The 19,084-nt window shown below is 46.6% G+C and overlaps 1 protein-coding gene across 3 annotated transcripts in view; it reads right to left on the bottom strand.

Moving 5' to 3' along the window:
* LOC126547037 (uncharacterized) overlaps positions 1 to 19,084 on the bottom strand; it is a 199,023-nt gene that overhangs the window by 87,300 nt on the left and 92,639 nt on the right. For all 3 annotated transcript variants that reach the window (XM_050194864.3, XM_055062941.2, XM_055062942.2), the window contains one exon: positions 9,445 to 9,600. In XM_050194864.3, coding sequence (XP_050050821.2) covers positions 9,445 to 9,600 — 156 coding nt within the window. The remainder of the gene's footprint in view (positions 1 to 9,444; positions 9,601 to 19,084) is intronic.

Raw genomic sequence — 19,084 nt, 5'->3', positions numbered from 1 at the left:
GTTCGCGATTACCACCTGGCCACAGGGTCGCCGAATTTTCGGGGAGCCTACCGACACACTGATAATGAAATGGTCACTGCCTAGATTCTCTCCTAGATTGGTCCAGAATACCTCGTTGACATTATTTGTGAATGTGAGATCTGGAAAGGTGTCTGCACTGACGCTGTTACCTAATCTTGTCGGGTTTTGAGGGAGAATGATGAGTTGGAGATCATATGCTTCGGTCGTTCGCTCGAGCTCTCGGCCTTTGGGGGTGTCTGTTCGGTAACCCGAGCTGGTGTGAGGAGCATTGAAGTCCCCAAGAAGCAGTAGTCTATCCAGGGTGCCGGAGTGACACATGACGTACCGAATGATGGCCTCAAAATCGGCCCTCCTTTCTTTAGGTGGGCTATACACGTTCGTAATTATGGTTTTTGCCTTGCTACGCTTCTGCGGTAGTATTGTTACAATTTGATGGTTGATGCTGCTAGTCGCCAGATAATCTATACTGATTGCTATGTCCTTGAGCACCATCGTCGCGACCTTAGGGTAGTCTGGGTGGGATATCGTGTAGTAGCCAGTCAATCTGACCGGCTTGTTACCAATCTCTTGCAAACAAATAACATTAGGTTTGACTGGCACCGTGTTAATGTATTGTTGTAGAGCTGCCGCCCGTTTGTGGAAGGTGCGGCAGTTCCATTGCCAAATTTCGAGATATTCGTGATGTACTCGCGTTCTACTCGCCATGAATAGTGCTTTCGCTGTCCGAGGTTGATATGGGTCGCGGACGGCGGTTAGATTGAGCGCTGGGACTAATGCTGGCTCGCTTACGAGCCGCGCTCTTTGCACTGGCCACAGATTCATCGACGTAAGTTTTTAGGCTTTGAAATTCTGCGTACATCTGCTGCTGAAAATTTTGCATAGCTTGTAATTGATGCACAACTTGTAGAAGTGTAACCTCCACAGAATTCGGCGTCGTTATAACCTCGAGAGGCGTGCCTGCTGCTTTAGTATGTGCTGTTTTGTTCGTTTCGGTACAGCGACTAGTTTTGAGGGAGGCCAACTCTCGCTTAATTTCTGCCAAGCTCTCGCGGCGGAGCTTGTTCTCGTTAATGATCTTCCGATATTCGGGATTTTCTGTTATAGAAGCAGTAGGAGAAACGACTCGTGCCCAAATGAACTACTTATTTATTTGAGAGGTTATGGGAGGATGGTTGGCTGCTGTGAACCCACCGGCAAAGTTTTGGTAGCCCTAATAAGGGCTGATATTTCATTAATAAGAAGCTGTTATGCTTCGTCGCGTGGCTCAATGCCGTACAGCTCGCAGTCGGAGTCGCTTTCTTCAGTGTCATCTTCACCCACTTGGATGACAATGGGTTGGGTGTGGTCACTCCCAGACATGTCAAGCCTGAACTCTGCCTCCAGGTCCATCACGCGGTGAATGTTCTTCCTCCAGTCTTCCGCCATTAAGTGTTTGACCTTTTTCCCTCAAGCGATGCCGTTTTCACCTTTGCCCACACGAGCTCGATAGGATTAAATTCTCAGTGGTACAGTGGGAGCCCGAGTACAATGCAAGCCCCCCACTTTCAGCTGCATTGTCTACGATATAGCTCAGAAAGTGTGGCTTTACAGATGATACCAACTCAAACAGATTTTTCACCATCCTTTCGCTGTAGGTGATGCTTTTGCTTTTGATCCACTCCTGTATTTTTTCCTTCTTCCAAGCCGTTGTCAGCAATTTCTCTTCTCGCCGGGTATGGTAAGGTACATAACGATGCTAGCAGCTGGCAACTTCTGCAGAACGTCATTAAACCATCCCTCGTAGCGATTGCCGTCCATTTCTTCGTGGTAGTCCCTGTTTTTTGGCCTCGGAATACATCTAAGCAGCCGTCGACGAAGCCATCCTCGCTGCCGATGTGCGTCACAATCAGGCGCTGGCCTTTTCCAGAAGGTTGTTTCAGACCCGTCGACAGGCCATTTGCTTGAGCGTACAGGCGTCTGCGCTTCTGCACCACGCTGCCTGTCCACACGATCGACCGAGTGTGTCCCGCCATCACCCATGTCTCGTCCAGGAAAAAGATCTTTCGGCCTTCCGCCCGGTAGCGCTCCACATCACAAAGGAAGTGATTCCGCCATTCAGCGATGTCATCCCGGTCGATAAGCAGCGAATTGATGATGATGATGATATTTGATGTTTTATGGCGCAAGGGCCAGGTATGGCCAAAGAGCGCCATGTCTGTGGTAGTGGGTGTGCAGTGTAACTATGATTGCTATGAAATTGGTGTGACGTGGCTGTAAAGGGGCCTTAAAATATACGCTCTAAAGTGCGTAAAATATGTGTAATAAAATTATGGCGATGACGTATGACTTGTACTATGAACATATAGATGCATATAAAAAGAATGATGCGATAGGTAAAATATATCAGATAATAAGAAATGCCAGAGCACTACTACCTCCTTAGAGCCCTTGAAGCACAAGGGCCTGGAGGCATGTGCTATTCAAAACAGTTATCGCAGTGGCATCCTCTCGAGAGAGGAGGCGCTACGAATTCATGGGACTAATAACATGTAAGACCACATCTCTAATATAATGTAGCACTGTGTCTGTATTAAAAAGCGGTTCTGGACCAAGGAGCATTGCAGGATGAAGAGGAATGTGCTGTCGGTATGCTAATGAAAAATGTCTCTTCCTCTCAGATTCGGCTTCCCGACACTCCAGGAGGACGTGGAGTACGGTCAGCCTCTGCCCGCATCTACCACAGGTTGGAGGCTCACTTCCGGTGAGTAGAAAATTATGGGTGCCAAACGTGTGTCCTATTCTGAGACGACAGAATAGGACATCTGTTCGGCGCGATTTTGTAGTAGGGGGCCAGAATCCTAACTGCGGTTTTATCAGGTGGAGCTTATTATCCGTTTCCGCGTCCCACATGCGTTGCCAGTGGTCTCGCAATCTCCTTCGCAAGAAAGATCTCAGATCTGTGACAGGCACCGCAGCGGTAGGGTTAACAGCTTGCGATGCGATTGACGTGGCCATCTCGTCCGCCAGAACGTTACCCTCGATGCTCCTATGGCCAGGCACCCAGCATATAATGATATGCTGGTTAGATCTGTACGCTTTACACAAGACGGAATATAGTTCATTAAGTACTGGATTTTTGTGTGTATAAAGTGACATCAGGCCCTTCACGACACTTAGGGAGTCTGTGTATATCGCTGACTTTTGGAGTTTTGATTTTCTTATATGTTTCATGGCAGACAGTAATGCGTAAGCCTCGGCAGTAAATATACTTGTTTCCGGGTGTAGTACATCGGATTCTGAGAAGGATGGGCCGACAGCAGCATACGACACCCCGGCATTAGACTTCGAAGCGTCTGTGTAGAACTCTGCGCAGGAGTGCTTGTGCTGGAGTTCTAGGAAATGAGTTCGTATTTCGATCTCTGGTGCGTGTTTTGTTATTTCTAAAAAGGATATGTCACATTCTACGACCTGCCACTCCCAAGGCGGTAACACCTTGGTTGGATGCATTAGGCGAAGCTCGAGGAGTGGGACATGTATCTGATCACTAAGCTCCTTCACTCGAAGTGAGAAAGGCTTTCTTACAGAAGGACGATTATGGAATAGTGTAGAGCAGGTCATATCGTTAACAGTGTTAAAACATGGATGTTGACGATTGGAGTGTATCTTTAGGAAATATGTAAGGCTGATGTAAGTTCTCTGTAGATGGAGCGACCATTCATTTGATTCCGCGTATAAGCTTTCAATCGGGCTTGTTCTGAAAGCACCAGTGGCTAAGCGGATACCTAGATGGTGGATAGGATCTAGGATCTTTAGTGCGCTCGGAGCGGCAGAGTTGTATACGACGGCACCATAGTCCAATCGTGATCGAATTAGGCTCTTATAAACATTCATCAGACACTTCCTGTCGCTACCCCATGTTGAGTGGGATAGAATTTTAAGTAAGTTCATTGTCCTTAGACATTTTTCTTTAAGATATTTAATGTGCTGTATAAAAGTAAGCTTGCAGTCTAGTATAATACCTAAAAATTTGTGTTCTTTGTTTATGGGTATTTGATGTCCACACAGTTGAACACAAGGATCGGGAACCAGGCCTCTCTTTCTAGTAAAAAGAACACAAGAGCTTTTGTGGGGGTTGATCTTAAATCCGTTTTCGTCAGCCCACTTGGAAACCTTGTTCAGGCCCTGCTGTACCTGTCTCTCGCACACTGCGAGGTTGCAGGATTTAAAGCCTATTTGTAAATCGTCGACGTATACGGAATAAAAAATGGCCGGTGGCAGTGAAGCACGTAGTGTGTTCATCTTAACAATAAAAAGAGTGCAGCTGAGCACACCTCCCTGGGGTACACCGGTTTCCTGCGTAAAAGGACGTGACAGTGCATTACCGACTTTTACTCGGAAGGTGCGGTTGGACAAATAACTTTCTATTAGGGCGAGCATATTGCCACGGATGCCCATGCCCGACAAGTCTCTCAAGATTCCGTAGCGCCACGTTGTGTCGTACGCCTTCTCCATATCGAGGAACACGGATAGGAAATATTGCTTATGTAGAAAGGCGTCGCGAATGTTTCCCTCAATGCGCACGAGGTGATCAATTGTGGACCGCCCTTCCCTGAAGCCACACTGAAAGGGATCAAGCATTTGGTTTAATTCCAGGAAATGTATGAGTCGCCGATTGATCATTTTCTCAAACAGCTTACAAATGCAACTTGTGAGGGCTATCGGGCGGTAACTTGACGCTAACGAAGGATCTTTACCTTGCTTCAGAATGGGAATCACAATCGCTTCTCTCCATGCAAGTGGAAGATATCCAGCAGCCCAAATAGTGTTAAAAAGTGCAAGTAAAGTCAGTTGTGTATCAGTGTGTACGTTCTTAATTATGTCGTACATAATTCTGTCAGGTCCTGGTGCAGAGCTCTTGCATGTGATCAAGGCAGCTCTTAGCTCGGCAATGCTAAAGGGACGGTTGTAAGGCTCATTCTCTCGACCTTTTCTTGTTAATGGCTTACGTTCTTCTGTTTGTTTGTATTTGAGAAAGGATTGTGTATAATTTGTTGGGCTTGACACGTTCTCAAAATGCTCCCCAAGTGAGTCTGCCTGGTCTTGTAGTGTATCACCCTGTGTGTTTACTAGAGGGAGTGAGTATGTTTGCCGCCCTCTAATCCTATTTACTCTGTTCCAGGCTTTGGCCTCATCCCTAAACGAGTTAATACTTGATAAAAACTTGTGCCAGCTTTCTCTTCTGGCCTGTCGGCGGGTTCGCCTGCCTTGTGACTTTACTTTTTTAAAGTTGATAAGATTTTCTGCAGTGGGAGAAGCACGTAGCAGCCCCCACGCCTTGTTCTGATTCCTACGCGCGATCCTACATTCGCTGTTCCACCACGGTACACGTGGTTTGCATGCCAAACCACTTACTTCAGATATGCATTTTGACGCGGCATCTATTATAAATGTTGTAAGATACTCCACCGCAGCATCAATTTCTAAACAAGAGATGTCAGCCCATGAGATGCTGGTGAGAGTTCGAAATTTCTCCCAGTCGGCTGTGTCTATGTTCCACCTAGGAGCTTGTGGAGGATATTCGTTTTCTTTAGATGTTTTTATTAGTACCGGGAAGTGGTCGCTCCCGTAAGGATTGTTTGTAACTGTCCATTCGAGTTCGGGCAGTATACACGGGGAAACTAGGCTGAGGTCAATTGATGAAAATGTTCTGTTGGCGAGAGAATAATATGTGGGTGCCTTCTTATTCAGCAGGCATGCACCAGAAGAGAAGAGGAATTGTTCAACAAGACGACCTCGCGCATCTATACGAGAGTCGCCCCACAGGCTGTTGTGCGCATTGAAATCTCCAAGTACAACGTAAGGTTCTGGCAATTCATCTATGAAGGACTGAAATTCATGTTTGCTTAGTTTGTACTGTGGGGGTATATAAATCGAACAAATAGTGATAAGTTTGTTTAGCAAAACAATTCGAACCGCCACTGCTTCAAGGGCCGTTCGTAGCTGTAAATGTTGACATGCTATGCTCTTTTGGATTACTATTGCAACACCTCCCGATGATGCGATGGCATCATCGCGATCTTTGCGAAAAGTAACATGCTGTCGGAGAAAGTTTGTGTGTTTGGATTTTAAATGTGTTTCTTGTAAACACAGCACTTTTGGATTGTGTTGGTGGATCAGTTCTTGTACATCATCGAGGTTTCTAAGTAGACCTCTGACGTTCCATTGTATGATTTGTGTGTCCATATTTAATGTAAATTAGTGCTGTGTTTACGGAAACGGAAGGGATGCCTTAGATTACAGAGCCCTTCCGAGGCCCTGTAATAGGGGTTTTGTTCTTTCTGGAGCGTTCGAGGGAGCCTCGCCGCTCCTTAGGCGCTTGGTGCGCCTTGAGGATGGGTGTAGTGTCCATTGCCTCTTGTGAGGCGCCGGACACGTGCTCTTGCGAGCGAGCGGTTTTCAGGGGGACTCCCGCCTTGGAGGGCAAGACCCCTGCGCCCACCAGCCCGGAGGTCGATGGGGCTCCCAGAGGGATTTGGCTGCGCTGGCCGTTGCCAGCGCTGGAGGGGGCCTCGGAGGTTGGGGCAGCCTCGGCTGCGCCCACCTTCGGGGTCGATGGCTCCACCTGCTCGGTTGGCGGAGCAGCGCTAGCTGCAACCACCGTGGGGGCAGATGGCGTGACTGCCGACTCACTGACTGTGGGTCGGACAGCCGCCGGAGGCCGTTGTGACGCTGCCCCCTGACGCGCCACATCGGCAAAGGTTTTCTTTGGCAGGTATACTACCCGCCTTCGTGCCTCTTTGAACGATATATTCTCTTTTACTTTTATAGTCACAATTTCTTTTTCCTTCTTCCAGGAGGGGCACGACCGCGAGTACGCGGCGTGGTCCCCGTCACAGTTTACACAGTGTAGAGAGTTCTTACATGCTTCAGTGGCGTGTTCAAGGGCACTGCATTTGGCGCATGTTTGGCGGCCTCGGCAGCTCTGCGAGCTGTGGCCAAAACGTTGGCATTTGAAACATCTCAAGGGATTCGGCACATACGGCCTTATACGAAGCTTGATGTACCCGGCCTCGATTGACTCGGGCAGGACACTGGAGTTGAAGGTGAGTATTAGGTGTTTAGTCGCAATTTCTTTTCCGTCTCGCCTCATCTTGATTCTTCTGACATTTATGACATTCTGTTCGCTGAAGCCCTCCAAGAGCTCAGCCTCAGTCAGCTCCAATAAATCATCATCGGAGACTACGCCACGCGTGGTATTCATGGTACGATGAGGAGTTACTGTTACTTTGGCGTGACCAAATGAAACTAGATTGGGTAGATTTTCATATTGTTTCTGGTTGCGGAGCTCCAAGAGGAGATCGCCGCTTGCCATCCTGGATGCTTTATAACCTGTACCAAAAACTTGGGTAAGAGACTTGGACACGAGGAATGGAGAGATTGTTCGCACGGGTTTGCCTGGTGTTTCAGAGTGCACTACATGGAAACGAGGAAAGGTTTCTTTTTGGCGGGCAAAAAATTCAAAGACATCATCGGTGCGCCCCCTCTTGAGGGAGCGATCAGGTAATGTGGGGAAAGAAGAAGCCATAAGAGATTGTAATTTCGGCAGTAACGCCAGCCACCCACCGTGGAGTCCTACAAGGGGACGCTGCAGGATCCGTAAAACACGGCCTGCAAACGCCAGCAGTACGTTACCACTATAACCAAATACGAAATAACCTAGGTTGGCTATTCACACAAGGTTAACCCTTGCTGCCTGGAAAAATTGGAAGTAAGTGGAAGCTAGGAGAAGACAGGAAAGATAAAAAGTGAGAGAAAGACGAAGATTAGAGGAAGAGAGAGACAGGAAAAGGCAACTACCGATTTCCCCCGGGTGGGTCAGTCCGGGGGTGCCGTCTACGTGAAGCCGAGGCCAAAGGGGTGTGTTGCCGCCGCCGAGGGGCCGTAAAGGTCCAAACACCCGGCATTGGCTCAACCCCCAGGATCCTCTTTTCCCCGGACACGGCTAAGCCGCGCACGGCTACACGCGGGAGGGTCCAACCCTCGTGTGCTCGGGTCCGTGGTGTCGCAACACACCAAACGCCTGCTTGCGCAGACGCCCCTGCGGGGGATAAGCAGCGAATTGCGGCTCCTCTTCTCGTGCTTGAATCCGATCTCGACAAGCAGGCGACGCACAGTACACCGCTTCAGTGATGGGAGATCCATACGCTTCGAGAACTCGTTAGTTATCTTCTCGACCGTCAGTATCTCGTTGCGGTGAAAGAAATCGTGCACACCTGACCTCAGCGCGCACGTGAAGCTGTCATACTTCGTCCTGCGTCTTATTTTCTCCGCATTTCGTGGGTGCTTTCACGAGGGCGTCGACAGTTTGCCACCCAAAATATGCGACGCTTTGACCTCCCTCCTCACCTTGAACACTGTGCTTTCACTGACCCGAGCATCTCGGCGACAAATTTGGTCGTGGCCTCCACGCTGCATTCAGGCTCCCTGTTATGCCAATACGTGTAGCAGTGGAGGATCATGTTGCATGAATCGCTATTCAGGATATGGCCACTCTTGTTCTTCTTGTCGAGGCTCCTTGGTGGTGTGGACATTGAGGCGACACAAGGCTCGTTCGGCAACAAAGTCCGATGTCAGCTGGCTGGGCTCCCCGGCGGAAAACTAGCACGCAATGCCTTGCGCGAACTGGCGAGATTGCAGGCTTGCAAAAAAAAAAATAATAATGAAAAGGAAAAAAAATTGTGAAAGCAAAACCAAAAAATATAAATTTTATGCTATTTAAAACCACAAGTATTTATTTAAAACGATGAATGAAGCATTTTTGTACCTTCCTGCCTCAACCGTATTCTCGCCCCAGGTTTGTAATGATTGTGATAAATGCATTGTTTTATACAAGTACTTTTTCAATAGCAACTGATTCATTTTAAGCTTGGAAAATGAGTAGTAGATACGCCGTGTACATGTGAACAAGCGCAAAAGCTTTGCAGAGCTGCTCTTTCTACTTTTGTCACTTGCAATGAAGCTAAAGCGCAGACGACGGGCAGCGTCGTAGAAGGCATGGGGTTATTTTTCTGTTGCTATCCGGCATGTGCTGTAGCACATGAGAGCTCTACTAAACCAGTCATCAAAATACGAAAGTCTTTATACCGAGAATTACGCGCTTCAGGAGCACGATTTTTTGAGCAGGACTATTTTAGTCACGGAGAAAATCGGCTGTCGCACTTCGGTCATCTGGGTGATGCCTCCCCTTCTTTCCAAAGTTGTACCCGACTACAGTGTGCAAAAAGATGAAAAGCCTACCTACATAGTACAGTATAAACACTCCATGGAGTTTGGATTTTTTAATGATGTCCTAAATCCACACTAGATCCCATAGAAGAGAAATTTTAGCTTTATACCTAAGCGTCCTGACTTTTTCTTTAAGGCTACTAAATGAAGAGCCCTTACCTGGCAAGTGCTGGGGTCAGGGTCTAGGGCAACCACCAATGCTCGGTGCCAATCTGAGTTGCCTTCGTTGTACGTATACGACGCTGCACAGGGCATACCCACATGCACCAGCTTGTCCTCAATGAGGTAATCAATGGATTCGAGTCCATTGTACACCTGGCCAGGAAACAAAAGAGGAAACTAAATCGTATTCACAGGACCTTGCAACATCAAGTAGGCTGGCAAATAAACTCTTAACAGGATGCAAAAACACACAGGCAGTTACAACTTTCGAGGAAAAAAAAACTTTAAAGATTGGACACTCAGTGTTGCTATTAACAGCTCAATAAATGATGCCTACATTATTGCAGCTTGAGCTATATGCTACAGTGCAGTATTAAAGGGGCCCTGAACCAATTTTTACCAAAGTGGAGAAATCGTTTGAAGTTAAAATAGGCTATTTTCAGAAATACTTTGCTGCAGAAGTACTTCAATGCATTCAGCAGAAGCGGAGTTATTAGCAATCAAACACGCCCTTTGCAGTGATTCTGTTCCTTCTTCGATACCTTGCACTGCGAAGGCTACGGCAGAGTGGCATGTGCCCACAACACTTCACCTACTGAACATCACTGTGGCATGCAGTTCAAGTTTAATTTTGCATGTTCACATAGATGTTACTACTTCTGATTTTGGCGCTTACAACATGTCAAACGTAAGCAAAGCACGGTTGTTATCAATGAGTCGCAGTGCTCTCAGCCAATGGACTCGTTGCAGCATCTCGCAGCAGCCACAGTATCTACGTTACGTAGCAGACCGCTACTAGATACAACTGCAATGCGTATGCACAACGTTTGCTTTGTGCCCGACGGGGCTTGAGTGCACACTATATAGTGCGGGCCGGCTTTGTCCTTCGTCAGCTTGACTGACGGATAGTAGCCATATCCAATTTGCACATTTTGCTATCGATAATCTACCAAGATGTCTAAACAGGAGCGGCCAGCAGTGAGTGTAACCTTAAGCAGCGAGTCCAATCTTAAGTTTCACATGGTTCGAGGCTAGTTGAGCATTCAATAATCAAAATTAGCGAGACCCGATGGCTACAACCTAGGTAAGCAAGGTGGCCAAAGCTGAAGTCCTACGTGGGTGGCCGCGGCAAAGCGTTCGCACACGATAGTTGGCTTCTTCCGGAAACACATGATAATTATTGAAATTCAATAGCAGATTTTTGCTTACTTAAGCCTGTTTATTAAACTTTGTCAGTAAATATACACAGTAACAGTAGGAAAAAGTGCGCTGATCCAAACATCCTTCTTGATTGATGTCGGCTATTGGCCAATAGCAGCCGCATATGGGAATCTGATTATTATGAACTAAAGCATCCAGAAGAGTGGGAGCAGGCTTCTGTTCAAAAAAACATTTGAGAGAAAGGTGACTTCATGCCCCGCTTGCGAGCTCCAGATGCCACGCACGACTCGAAAAATTAGCTGAGATGTTCACAGCAATGTATGCTAATCTGCAGACAATTTTTTTTCACCAAGCCTGAAGGGTGGTACAGAACCCTTTTAAACATACTCAATTACTCAGCTATGTCAGCCTTCTGGCAGAGAATATAAATAGGCCACAACACCGAATTTCTGAGCTTCAATTATGAATCTTATACCAAATGGTATGCATCACACAGCAAATTGGCAAAATTTGAGCATACTCAGAGTAACAGAGTTGTTTGTTTTTTACTGCAATAAGCTGTACAACAGTATGGAAAAAATAACGGGTGATGAAATGGAATCGCACACCTAGAGACAGAAGCTATTGCAAAAGGCGGAAATACATCACGGTCACCGTGTGTGGTTTTGTTGTTGCATGTGTGCCTTGGCAGTCAGACCAAGATAGTTTCTGCAGGTGTTCAATAGTTTGTGCTGTTTTTGTCTTGCAAGTGAAAGAATTCTGGGAAGAATGCGCCATGTAAAGAATATAGAAGCTGTTGCGCACTCCCATGAGAAGGCTGCTGCTGGAGTAGTTGTATACTGCAGATTGGGAGTCCGTGAAGACTGTGACCATGTCTGTGCTCGTGGCTGTGGTGAGAGCGATCACTGCCTCTTCCAATGTCTCAGAGTTCAGTACCTTGATGGTGGCGGATGCCAGTTCTTTGGTTCTCAAGTCAACCATGCTCAGGGCATAGGCTGTTTTATGTGGGCATTTTGCTGTGTCGACATAGCGAGCATCTGAATCATGCTTGTGTCTTCTTCTGATGGCGTCAACTCGAGCGAGCCGGCGCCCCCAATGATGCTCAGGACGCATGCTGCTTGTTAGTTTGGTGATGCTCAGGGATTCTCTTAGGTATGGCAGTATCTTGACCTGGCGGTCTGCGTCGGAGCTGTAGCATTCCCCGTAGCCCAGGCGTGCAAGGGCCAATCTGCCCGTTGGCATGAGCTTCAGCCTCTCGAGTTGGTTGCTCATCCAGGGTGTCTACCAAGTTGACATTTCCAAATTCCCTGAGTTTTCCAGGTTTTCCCTGAGTGCCTTCGCAAAATTCCCTGAGTGATGCAGAACTGTGTTTTATGTCAAGACGGGCTGAAACCATATCGCCCGATGCTGTCACTCTCTAGTAAGCTATAGAAAAAAATTTTTAAAATATACGACTCAATCTAATTTGAATACTAAGGAGTAGTGTTCATGTTATTCAAAAAGAGAATAGAAGGGGGGGGGGGTTAGTAAAATGCACAGCAAATAAAATGTCTTCAAAAAAAAATTGCAAATGGAGTCGGACATTCTCAAATACGAATAAAAAGTAGATGGATATAGAAGCAAGTATTCTCGAATATGAGCTATTTCTATCAACTGATAGCAAGTTCAGTGGTATTAGGCCCAAACTCTGTCACAATTGAGATTCTCTCTCAACAGCTCGTAAGTCAACCTCAGCTGTCCTGACATACTCTCAGCCCGCGCACGACTCTTGAGTGTTGTGTTTCACTGCTTTAACGAGTTTATTTTGGTTTGGATGAGAGACACTAGCAGCTCGGCATTAGCCAAAACTTAATTTTTTGAGCGCTGGCTCCTTCAAAACGGCGGCAGCAAGCTTCCTTTCCTGTTTATTCCTCAATGCGTAGGTCATTTCTGTTCTTGTTTTCCTTCCGCCACTCGTTCGCCCCAAAGACCATTTGAAGTATGTTGGTGAGTTGCACAGTCAACGGCCGATTTTTCGAACTCCCAGGGGCCACGAAAACATCCGAAAAATCGGCCAGTTGGAAAAAAAACTAAATGCGTGTCATTTAGTGCCTTTAGGGGCTCAAACCGCCACAGGCACGTTCGAAAACGCTCTGAAGGCCTGTCGGTACACATATTAGGCATATTGGTGCTCGTACTGTGACAGGAAATACCGGGTGCACGCGTGTATAATTAAGGAATACATACTGTGTTCCGTGGCAATAGCCCCTTCCCACGCTTGTTATGCTTCACTGCAATACTCGTGCGTATGCTTCAAGTAACATATATGTACGGAGGCGAAGCTGACTTTCGGGAACCGGCATTATGTAATGCACTATGCTTTCCAAACTTCTAAGCCAATTGCGAGGACCAAAAAAGCGGAGTCCGTGCCATTGCTGACAGCAACGAATTTTTTCAATTAAAAACAAGGCACCCAACGGCAAGAAGCTTCATAGCGAACGTCAAAGCAGCTAGGCCTAGCGTTGCGCAGTGGTGGCTACGGCTGCCAGCGGATCTGCGTGCGAGAATGCCGATTCGAGGCAGCGAGGTAATCCAAATGGCAGCGGTGGTGGCTTTGATTAAGGCTGTTTCGGACCTGCGGTCACGGCAAAACGTCCAGAAAGTGGGACGGCGAAGAGTTCTTGCGTCCGAAATTTCAGACGTTCTGATACATTGGCTCTATGGTGTACGTGGCGGTGCCGCGAAGCCGTCCAAATTATTGGGAAACCGGAAAGTCGGTCGTCGACCGTGCACTGGCAACTCCTCCAGAAGACGACAGGCCGTCAAAGACGATTCAATACGATTCCTGTCTGTTATTCAAGCTAGCATTAGCGTGACTTGCGACCTCTTCAATAAAATCACCGCTAATTTTCCCTGATAGAGGCACAAATTCCCTGAGTTTTCCCTGACTTTTCCCAGACTACTCAAAATCCCTGAGAATTCCCGGTTTTCCCGGTTGGTAGACAGCCTGAGGGTGTCTTGTTTCTTGAGGCCACTGCATTGGTTGGCTACCCTCCTCGTGTTGTGTGCGAGTTGGGAGATCGAGTGTTGGAGCGGATGGGGCGTGGCAGCCCCCAATTTATCTCTCCGATTTCTCAGGTGTACAGTGGAGGCTGCAGCTGTCGATGCAGTTCACGATGACATGAAGCTCTTCCTGGAGGCATGGAGGCAACATTCTTGCTCTCCAGTGCTCGTGCCTCGCATTCACAGCGTGATGTCTGTGTAGAAGGCTTGACATAGGCTCAGTATGTTTTCGGTAAGCCCGGAGAGCTTGAGGAGCACCACGTTGAATAGGAGGGGTGACATGACAGAGCCTTGCGGCGTGCCCCTGTTCGCTAGCTTGAATTCCTTACTACGCAGGTTGGATATCCCCACCATGGCTGTCCAGCCGGTGAGGAAGTTGCGGACGTAGCAGTAGGTCTTGGAACTCCAGGCGGTCTCTTTGAGGTTCCGTAGTATTGCTCTGTGGCTTACATTGTCGAATGTGCCCTTCATGTCGATGGCAAGGACAGATGACTTGTTCTTGCTGAGTGCACTGAGAGCCTAGTTTTTTTTTGTGGGTGTGCTTAATGATATTGGCCACTCTCAGTTACAATATTAAATTGAATATAGTTGGATGACCATGTCATGTATGAGTCATAGCATCCAGGTGTCACCGCAAGGCAAATTTTAGTACGTCTGCGTTGTTTTCATACATGTTTATAACAGCCGTATGTCTCATACCTCAGTCAGACGGAAAATTTAGTGTCACTTCAAGTGAATGTACCTCACCGTTAGTGTCATTCGCAGGCCACCAGAAGAAAACGCTTAGTGACACTTGCTGTGTAATGCACTTGCTAACAAGTGTGTTTGACACACTAACTTCATTGCGTTAAAATGTGCAGCCTCAATAGCAGTTCTTCCAACGATATATGAACATATACTCAATGCAGAGTCGACACTAATTATAACACCACATTTTTATTATTTAGAATGTTATGAATGTCCCCATGACATCAGTAAAGTCAAAGCAAGCATGAAACACCTATTTTCAGCACCTGTCAAACCGTCCGACACAGAGTTCGCCATTTTGACTGTCAGTATTTTGGATACATTCCTTGCCTGTATTGGTTCAAAACGAATAGGCATATTATGACATTATAGTATTTCTATTTTTATTGCAAAGATTATTGCAAATAAGCAATTTTTGCAAGAGAAAATAACCGTTCCAAAATCTCAAAATGCAAAATATCATAAGCCCTATGGTTTCATGGATTGTCATTGACATGAATCTTGAATGACAGTGTTTTGCTGTCTAGCACCACACCGACAAAGTGACACTCAGCAAGGCAAAGTGCAATCGCCCAAAGTGTCACTAAATTTGCCTATCTGACTGGGGTATTAATCATGGTGGTGCTGAGTAACATAGGTAATATCAGTTGCCAAATTCTGTAATTACAAATTGGACTAAACAGTTGAGTTAAAAAGCATGCTGTCAAAAAAGACCAGAACAGCAAGGATGCATATTAAGGAAACTGATAGTGCAATAGACGTTTTTCCCAGTCATAGACCTAGTTTTCCTGCAAAGCCACTTCATCACAAATGTGCTCCCATGTCAATCGGCAATTCTGAAGCACCTTGATTGATAGGTGCAAGACCGCATCATTGATGAAGACTTGAGACAAAGCTTTAGCTCAGGACCAACTCAGATTTCTATATTCAAATACATGTAAAAGGCAGAAATGCTTTTATTAAGCGACCACTGGACTTATTTAAATAAAATTTGTTGCATTTGAGACTGATTCTAGCAACTGTAGGAAGCAGACTTTAGATTTAGCATCCCATAATTTTTACAAGAATTGCCAAAAATCTGTGAGTTTGAAAAAAATTTAGGAAGCAGAATTGTGGTTTAGAATCTCATAATTTTTACAAGAATTGCCAGAATCTACAAGTTTGAAAAAAAATGAAAGCATGAGGTTTACAAACCCACAACTCTGCACCTTAAAAGATATTGCAGTTCTGTAAACTGCATCTGTTCGAGCATCTAAAGCAGGCAAGGCCAACAGGGCATAAGTTGTCACCTTAGCTAGAACACTGCTGCATCAGTTCCTCCAATACATGGGCAGCCAATGCACATTCATTCAGCAGAATGTTGCACGAGCAAGTGTTCCGTACGAGCCACTAAGCACCTTAACCTCTTCACCTTCAGAGAAACATGGCACCCAGTGACCATCAACTGTAACGATGTCTTGATCCCTCTTCTTAGAAAGCCCAATGATAACTATACTATAAATGTTCCCTTGAGGTCCCTGAAATAAGTGCCATGATTAGCCAGCCGGTGGACAGCGAGATCACATTCACGATAGTGCACCACGGTCTGGTTCTGGTACAATTATACTGCATGGCTCCAACATATACTGGGATGTCGCTACAGGACAGATCACTCGGTTAATGCCACAGGTTATGGCAGTAAAAACACTTTTGGATGGATGGTCCAGAAAACTCTGAATGCCCCTGGGATAGAACTCAGCCAAGAATCACTTCAAAGCTTGGATGACAGTGGGAACAAAATGGAAGAGCAGTCCAAATGGCTTGGGCCACAGCACCATTTAGTCCATAGCTGTCCCCGAACGGCTTCGTGAAGACCCATGAATGCAAAGGTCTAAATGTTGATTCTATAAATTTTAAGGGGGGACGCGGGTTTTACATCGTGAAAAATGGCCAAAAAATCGATTTTTTGAAAATCGCATTTTCAGTTTCTATAACCCTTTTTCTATCTGATACCCAAATATCATCCCTGTAAACCACCTAGAAGTGCTCTAAAAAATTCGTTCTATTAGCCAAGGTGGCGAAAAATCTCGCGGAAATCAAGAAAGAACAGCGTTTTTCACGCCACAATATCTCCGGAACGGCGCGACCGAGCGCCGCCATTTTGGTCTCGTTGGAAAGCGCATTTCTCCGTCTTCAAATTTGCCGCTTCAGCGATCTCCTCCATACAGAAACAGGCGCACACAAAGCAAATGATTGAAAGTCGTGTCGGAGTCTGCGATTGGCCGCGCCCGCCACGTGACTCCAGCGCGGTTCGCCATTGGTCCGGCGCTCGCGTCGTCTGCTCGGCTCTTTGCACCTCGCGAGTTTGATGTCTCCACTCGCCGTAATCTCGACGTGTCAAAACGGGCGCTACGCGGACATCGCAGTAGCGTGGCCGATCCCTACGCTTGTGGACGTTTCAGACTCGCGGCTAAGCATTCCGAGCATCGGCGACGCGGCCTTCGCGACCAAGATTCACGCGCGGAATCCTCGGACATGCGGCTAAGCCTTTCAGCACTCGGTGTTTCGAATTCGTGACAAATTCGTATCGCGCACGCAATCCTCGGAAACGCGACTAAACATTTCGCGCATAGAGATTCTCCGACTCGGCGATCATGCACATCGCGCGCGGACTTCTCGGACCGTCACCTAATCATTTTGTGCATCGGCGCCTCCGACTGCGCGAACAAGCGCATCGAGTGTCGACTCCTCGAGCCCGCGGCTAGGAATTTCGCGCGTCGGCACGTAGGACTGCGCGAATGAACGCGTCGAGTGTCGACTCCTCGAGCCCGCGACTAGGCATTTCGCGCGTCGGCACCTCGGACTGCGCGAATAAGCGCATCGAGGGTCGGCTCCTTGTATCTACAGCTATGCATTTCGCACATCGGCACTTCGGACTCGCAACCAAGCACATTGCGCGTTCACTCTATTATCATATTGTCACGATAGCTCGTAACAATATCTATCATATCACCCCTTCATAAAGAGAACCTCATCATGAGCTCTGTTCACTAGGCCCCTTGGGCTGGCACACACCTGGCTGCAGAAGTGATCGAGGCATCATACAAAAGTAAAATTCTGGAAAGCACCTAGCAGCTGCATATCTATCACTGGCTCTCCGATCCTAGTTCCACAGCCACTGTCAGGTAAGATGACTTGAAGGCTCCAGAGCCTTCATTCAGTAACATGGTCAATTCTATCAAATGAAAAAATGCCTCACTGATTGTAGACTGCTATCAATCAGGCAGCCTGCATGTACAACACTGGAACTATATTCATGCCCACACAGAGTTCTACACTTCGGTTTGAAACCCAGGCACCATGCTCTTTGTAGAGCATGGTGCCTAAAGTTTCTTGTGCTAGTTCAGTGGCCAGTGTGCTATTATTTTGAGAGTGTGCAGTCACACATTTAGTATAGCCATTCTTACAAAACAGAGCTTCAAAATGGTGCCATTTGTGTTGCTGTAGATTCACTTCAGCAAAAGCTACATTTGTTTGAAACTCCAAATGCGTTTATTTCAGTTCGATGTTCTTGCACACGGGTGTTTTTTCTGGGTTGTTTTTGGCCAAAAATGACAAGGGTGGTATCATTTTATTCGTATTGAAATGATCTGGGGGGTGATGCTATTTTTATTACTCTTGCACCGTCATGAAAATTACATTCAGGTATAGTAATCACTGCTAATTAGAAAAAAATGTTCGTAATAAATGCAAGATTGTTTTCTTGTCCGCAAAATGCTTCCAAATGAATAAAAATAGCATCACCCCCTACAGTAGGTCTTTAGCAATGGTGTCATGCATTTAGTTTTTCGTTTAGCAAGACAGAATTATCAAAAAGCCCCGTAACGAGTTTGAAATTAATTTTACTTCATACCTCAATATTTTTTGAACTGCTACAGCTATCAAAAATCTAATTACAGATCTGAAATCAGCACGAAAAATTACCCCAGACAGTGGAGTTTATTAAGGATTCACCCAAAAATAAGAAAAAAATTTTTAGGACCCACGTCCCCCCTTAAATTTAAATTCTGGGGCTTTAGCAGCCAAAACCACATCATTATGAGGCATGCCCTAGTGGGGACTCTGGATTATTTTAAGCAAATGAGGTTCTTTTAATGTGCACCCAATGCCTTACATGAGCATGAGCATGCCCTACATCCAGGAGACGTCCCTGTTCGGCCTGAATAGACTGCTCATGTACCACATGTCCATTCTTGCACCATGGATGGTACCAGCGTTTATGACACCTGGATACCAACACATGCCAAGACTCTGACAAAAGGCAACGCCCCCCCGTACGTCACGAGGTGAAAGCCCCATCCAGCCCTCCACAATCTGCAAGGTGTGCTGGCACGGCACAGTCAAGACTCCCCATGCCACATTAACCAGCCGAGCAAGGACCAAGGATACTGTGTGATCAGGATGTGGACTGGTTCAAGTGGGAGGGTGCCATAGAAGCTACCGAACTGCGCCCAATCAATTCTCACAGTTCTTGCTTGGCAAATGTGCTACATGCTTTTCAGAGTTCGGAGTCCTCAACCACATAAAACTGGCGCTGCACTTGAAGCCAAAACCACATCATTATGAGACACTGTAGTAGGGGACTCCAGATTAATTTTGACCACCTGGGGTTAACATGCACCCGATGCACGGTACACAAACATTTTTG

The sequence above is a fragment of the Dermacentor andersoni genome, chromosome 1 (genome assembly GCF_023375885.2).
Source record: "Dermacentor andersoni chromosome 1, qqDerAnde1_hic_scaffold, whole genome shotgun sequence".
NCBI classification, from domain to species: domain Eukaryota; kingdom Metazoa; phylum Arthropoda; class Arachnida; order Ixodida; family Ixodidae; genus Dermacentor; species Dermacentor andersoni.
Note: the sequence above shows the minus strand (reverse complement) of the source record. Positions and strands in the feature narration are given on the sequence as shown.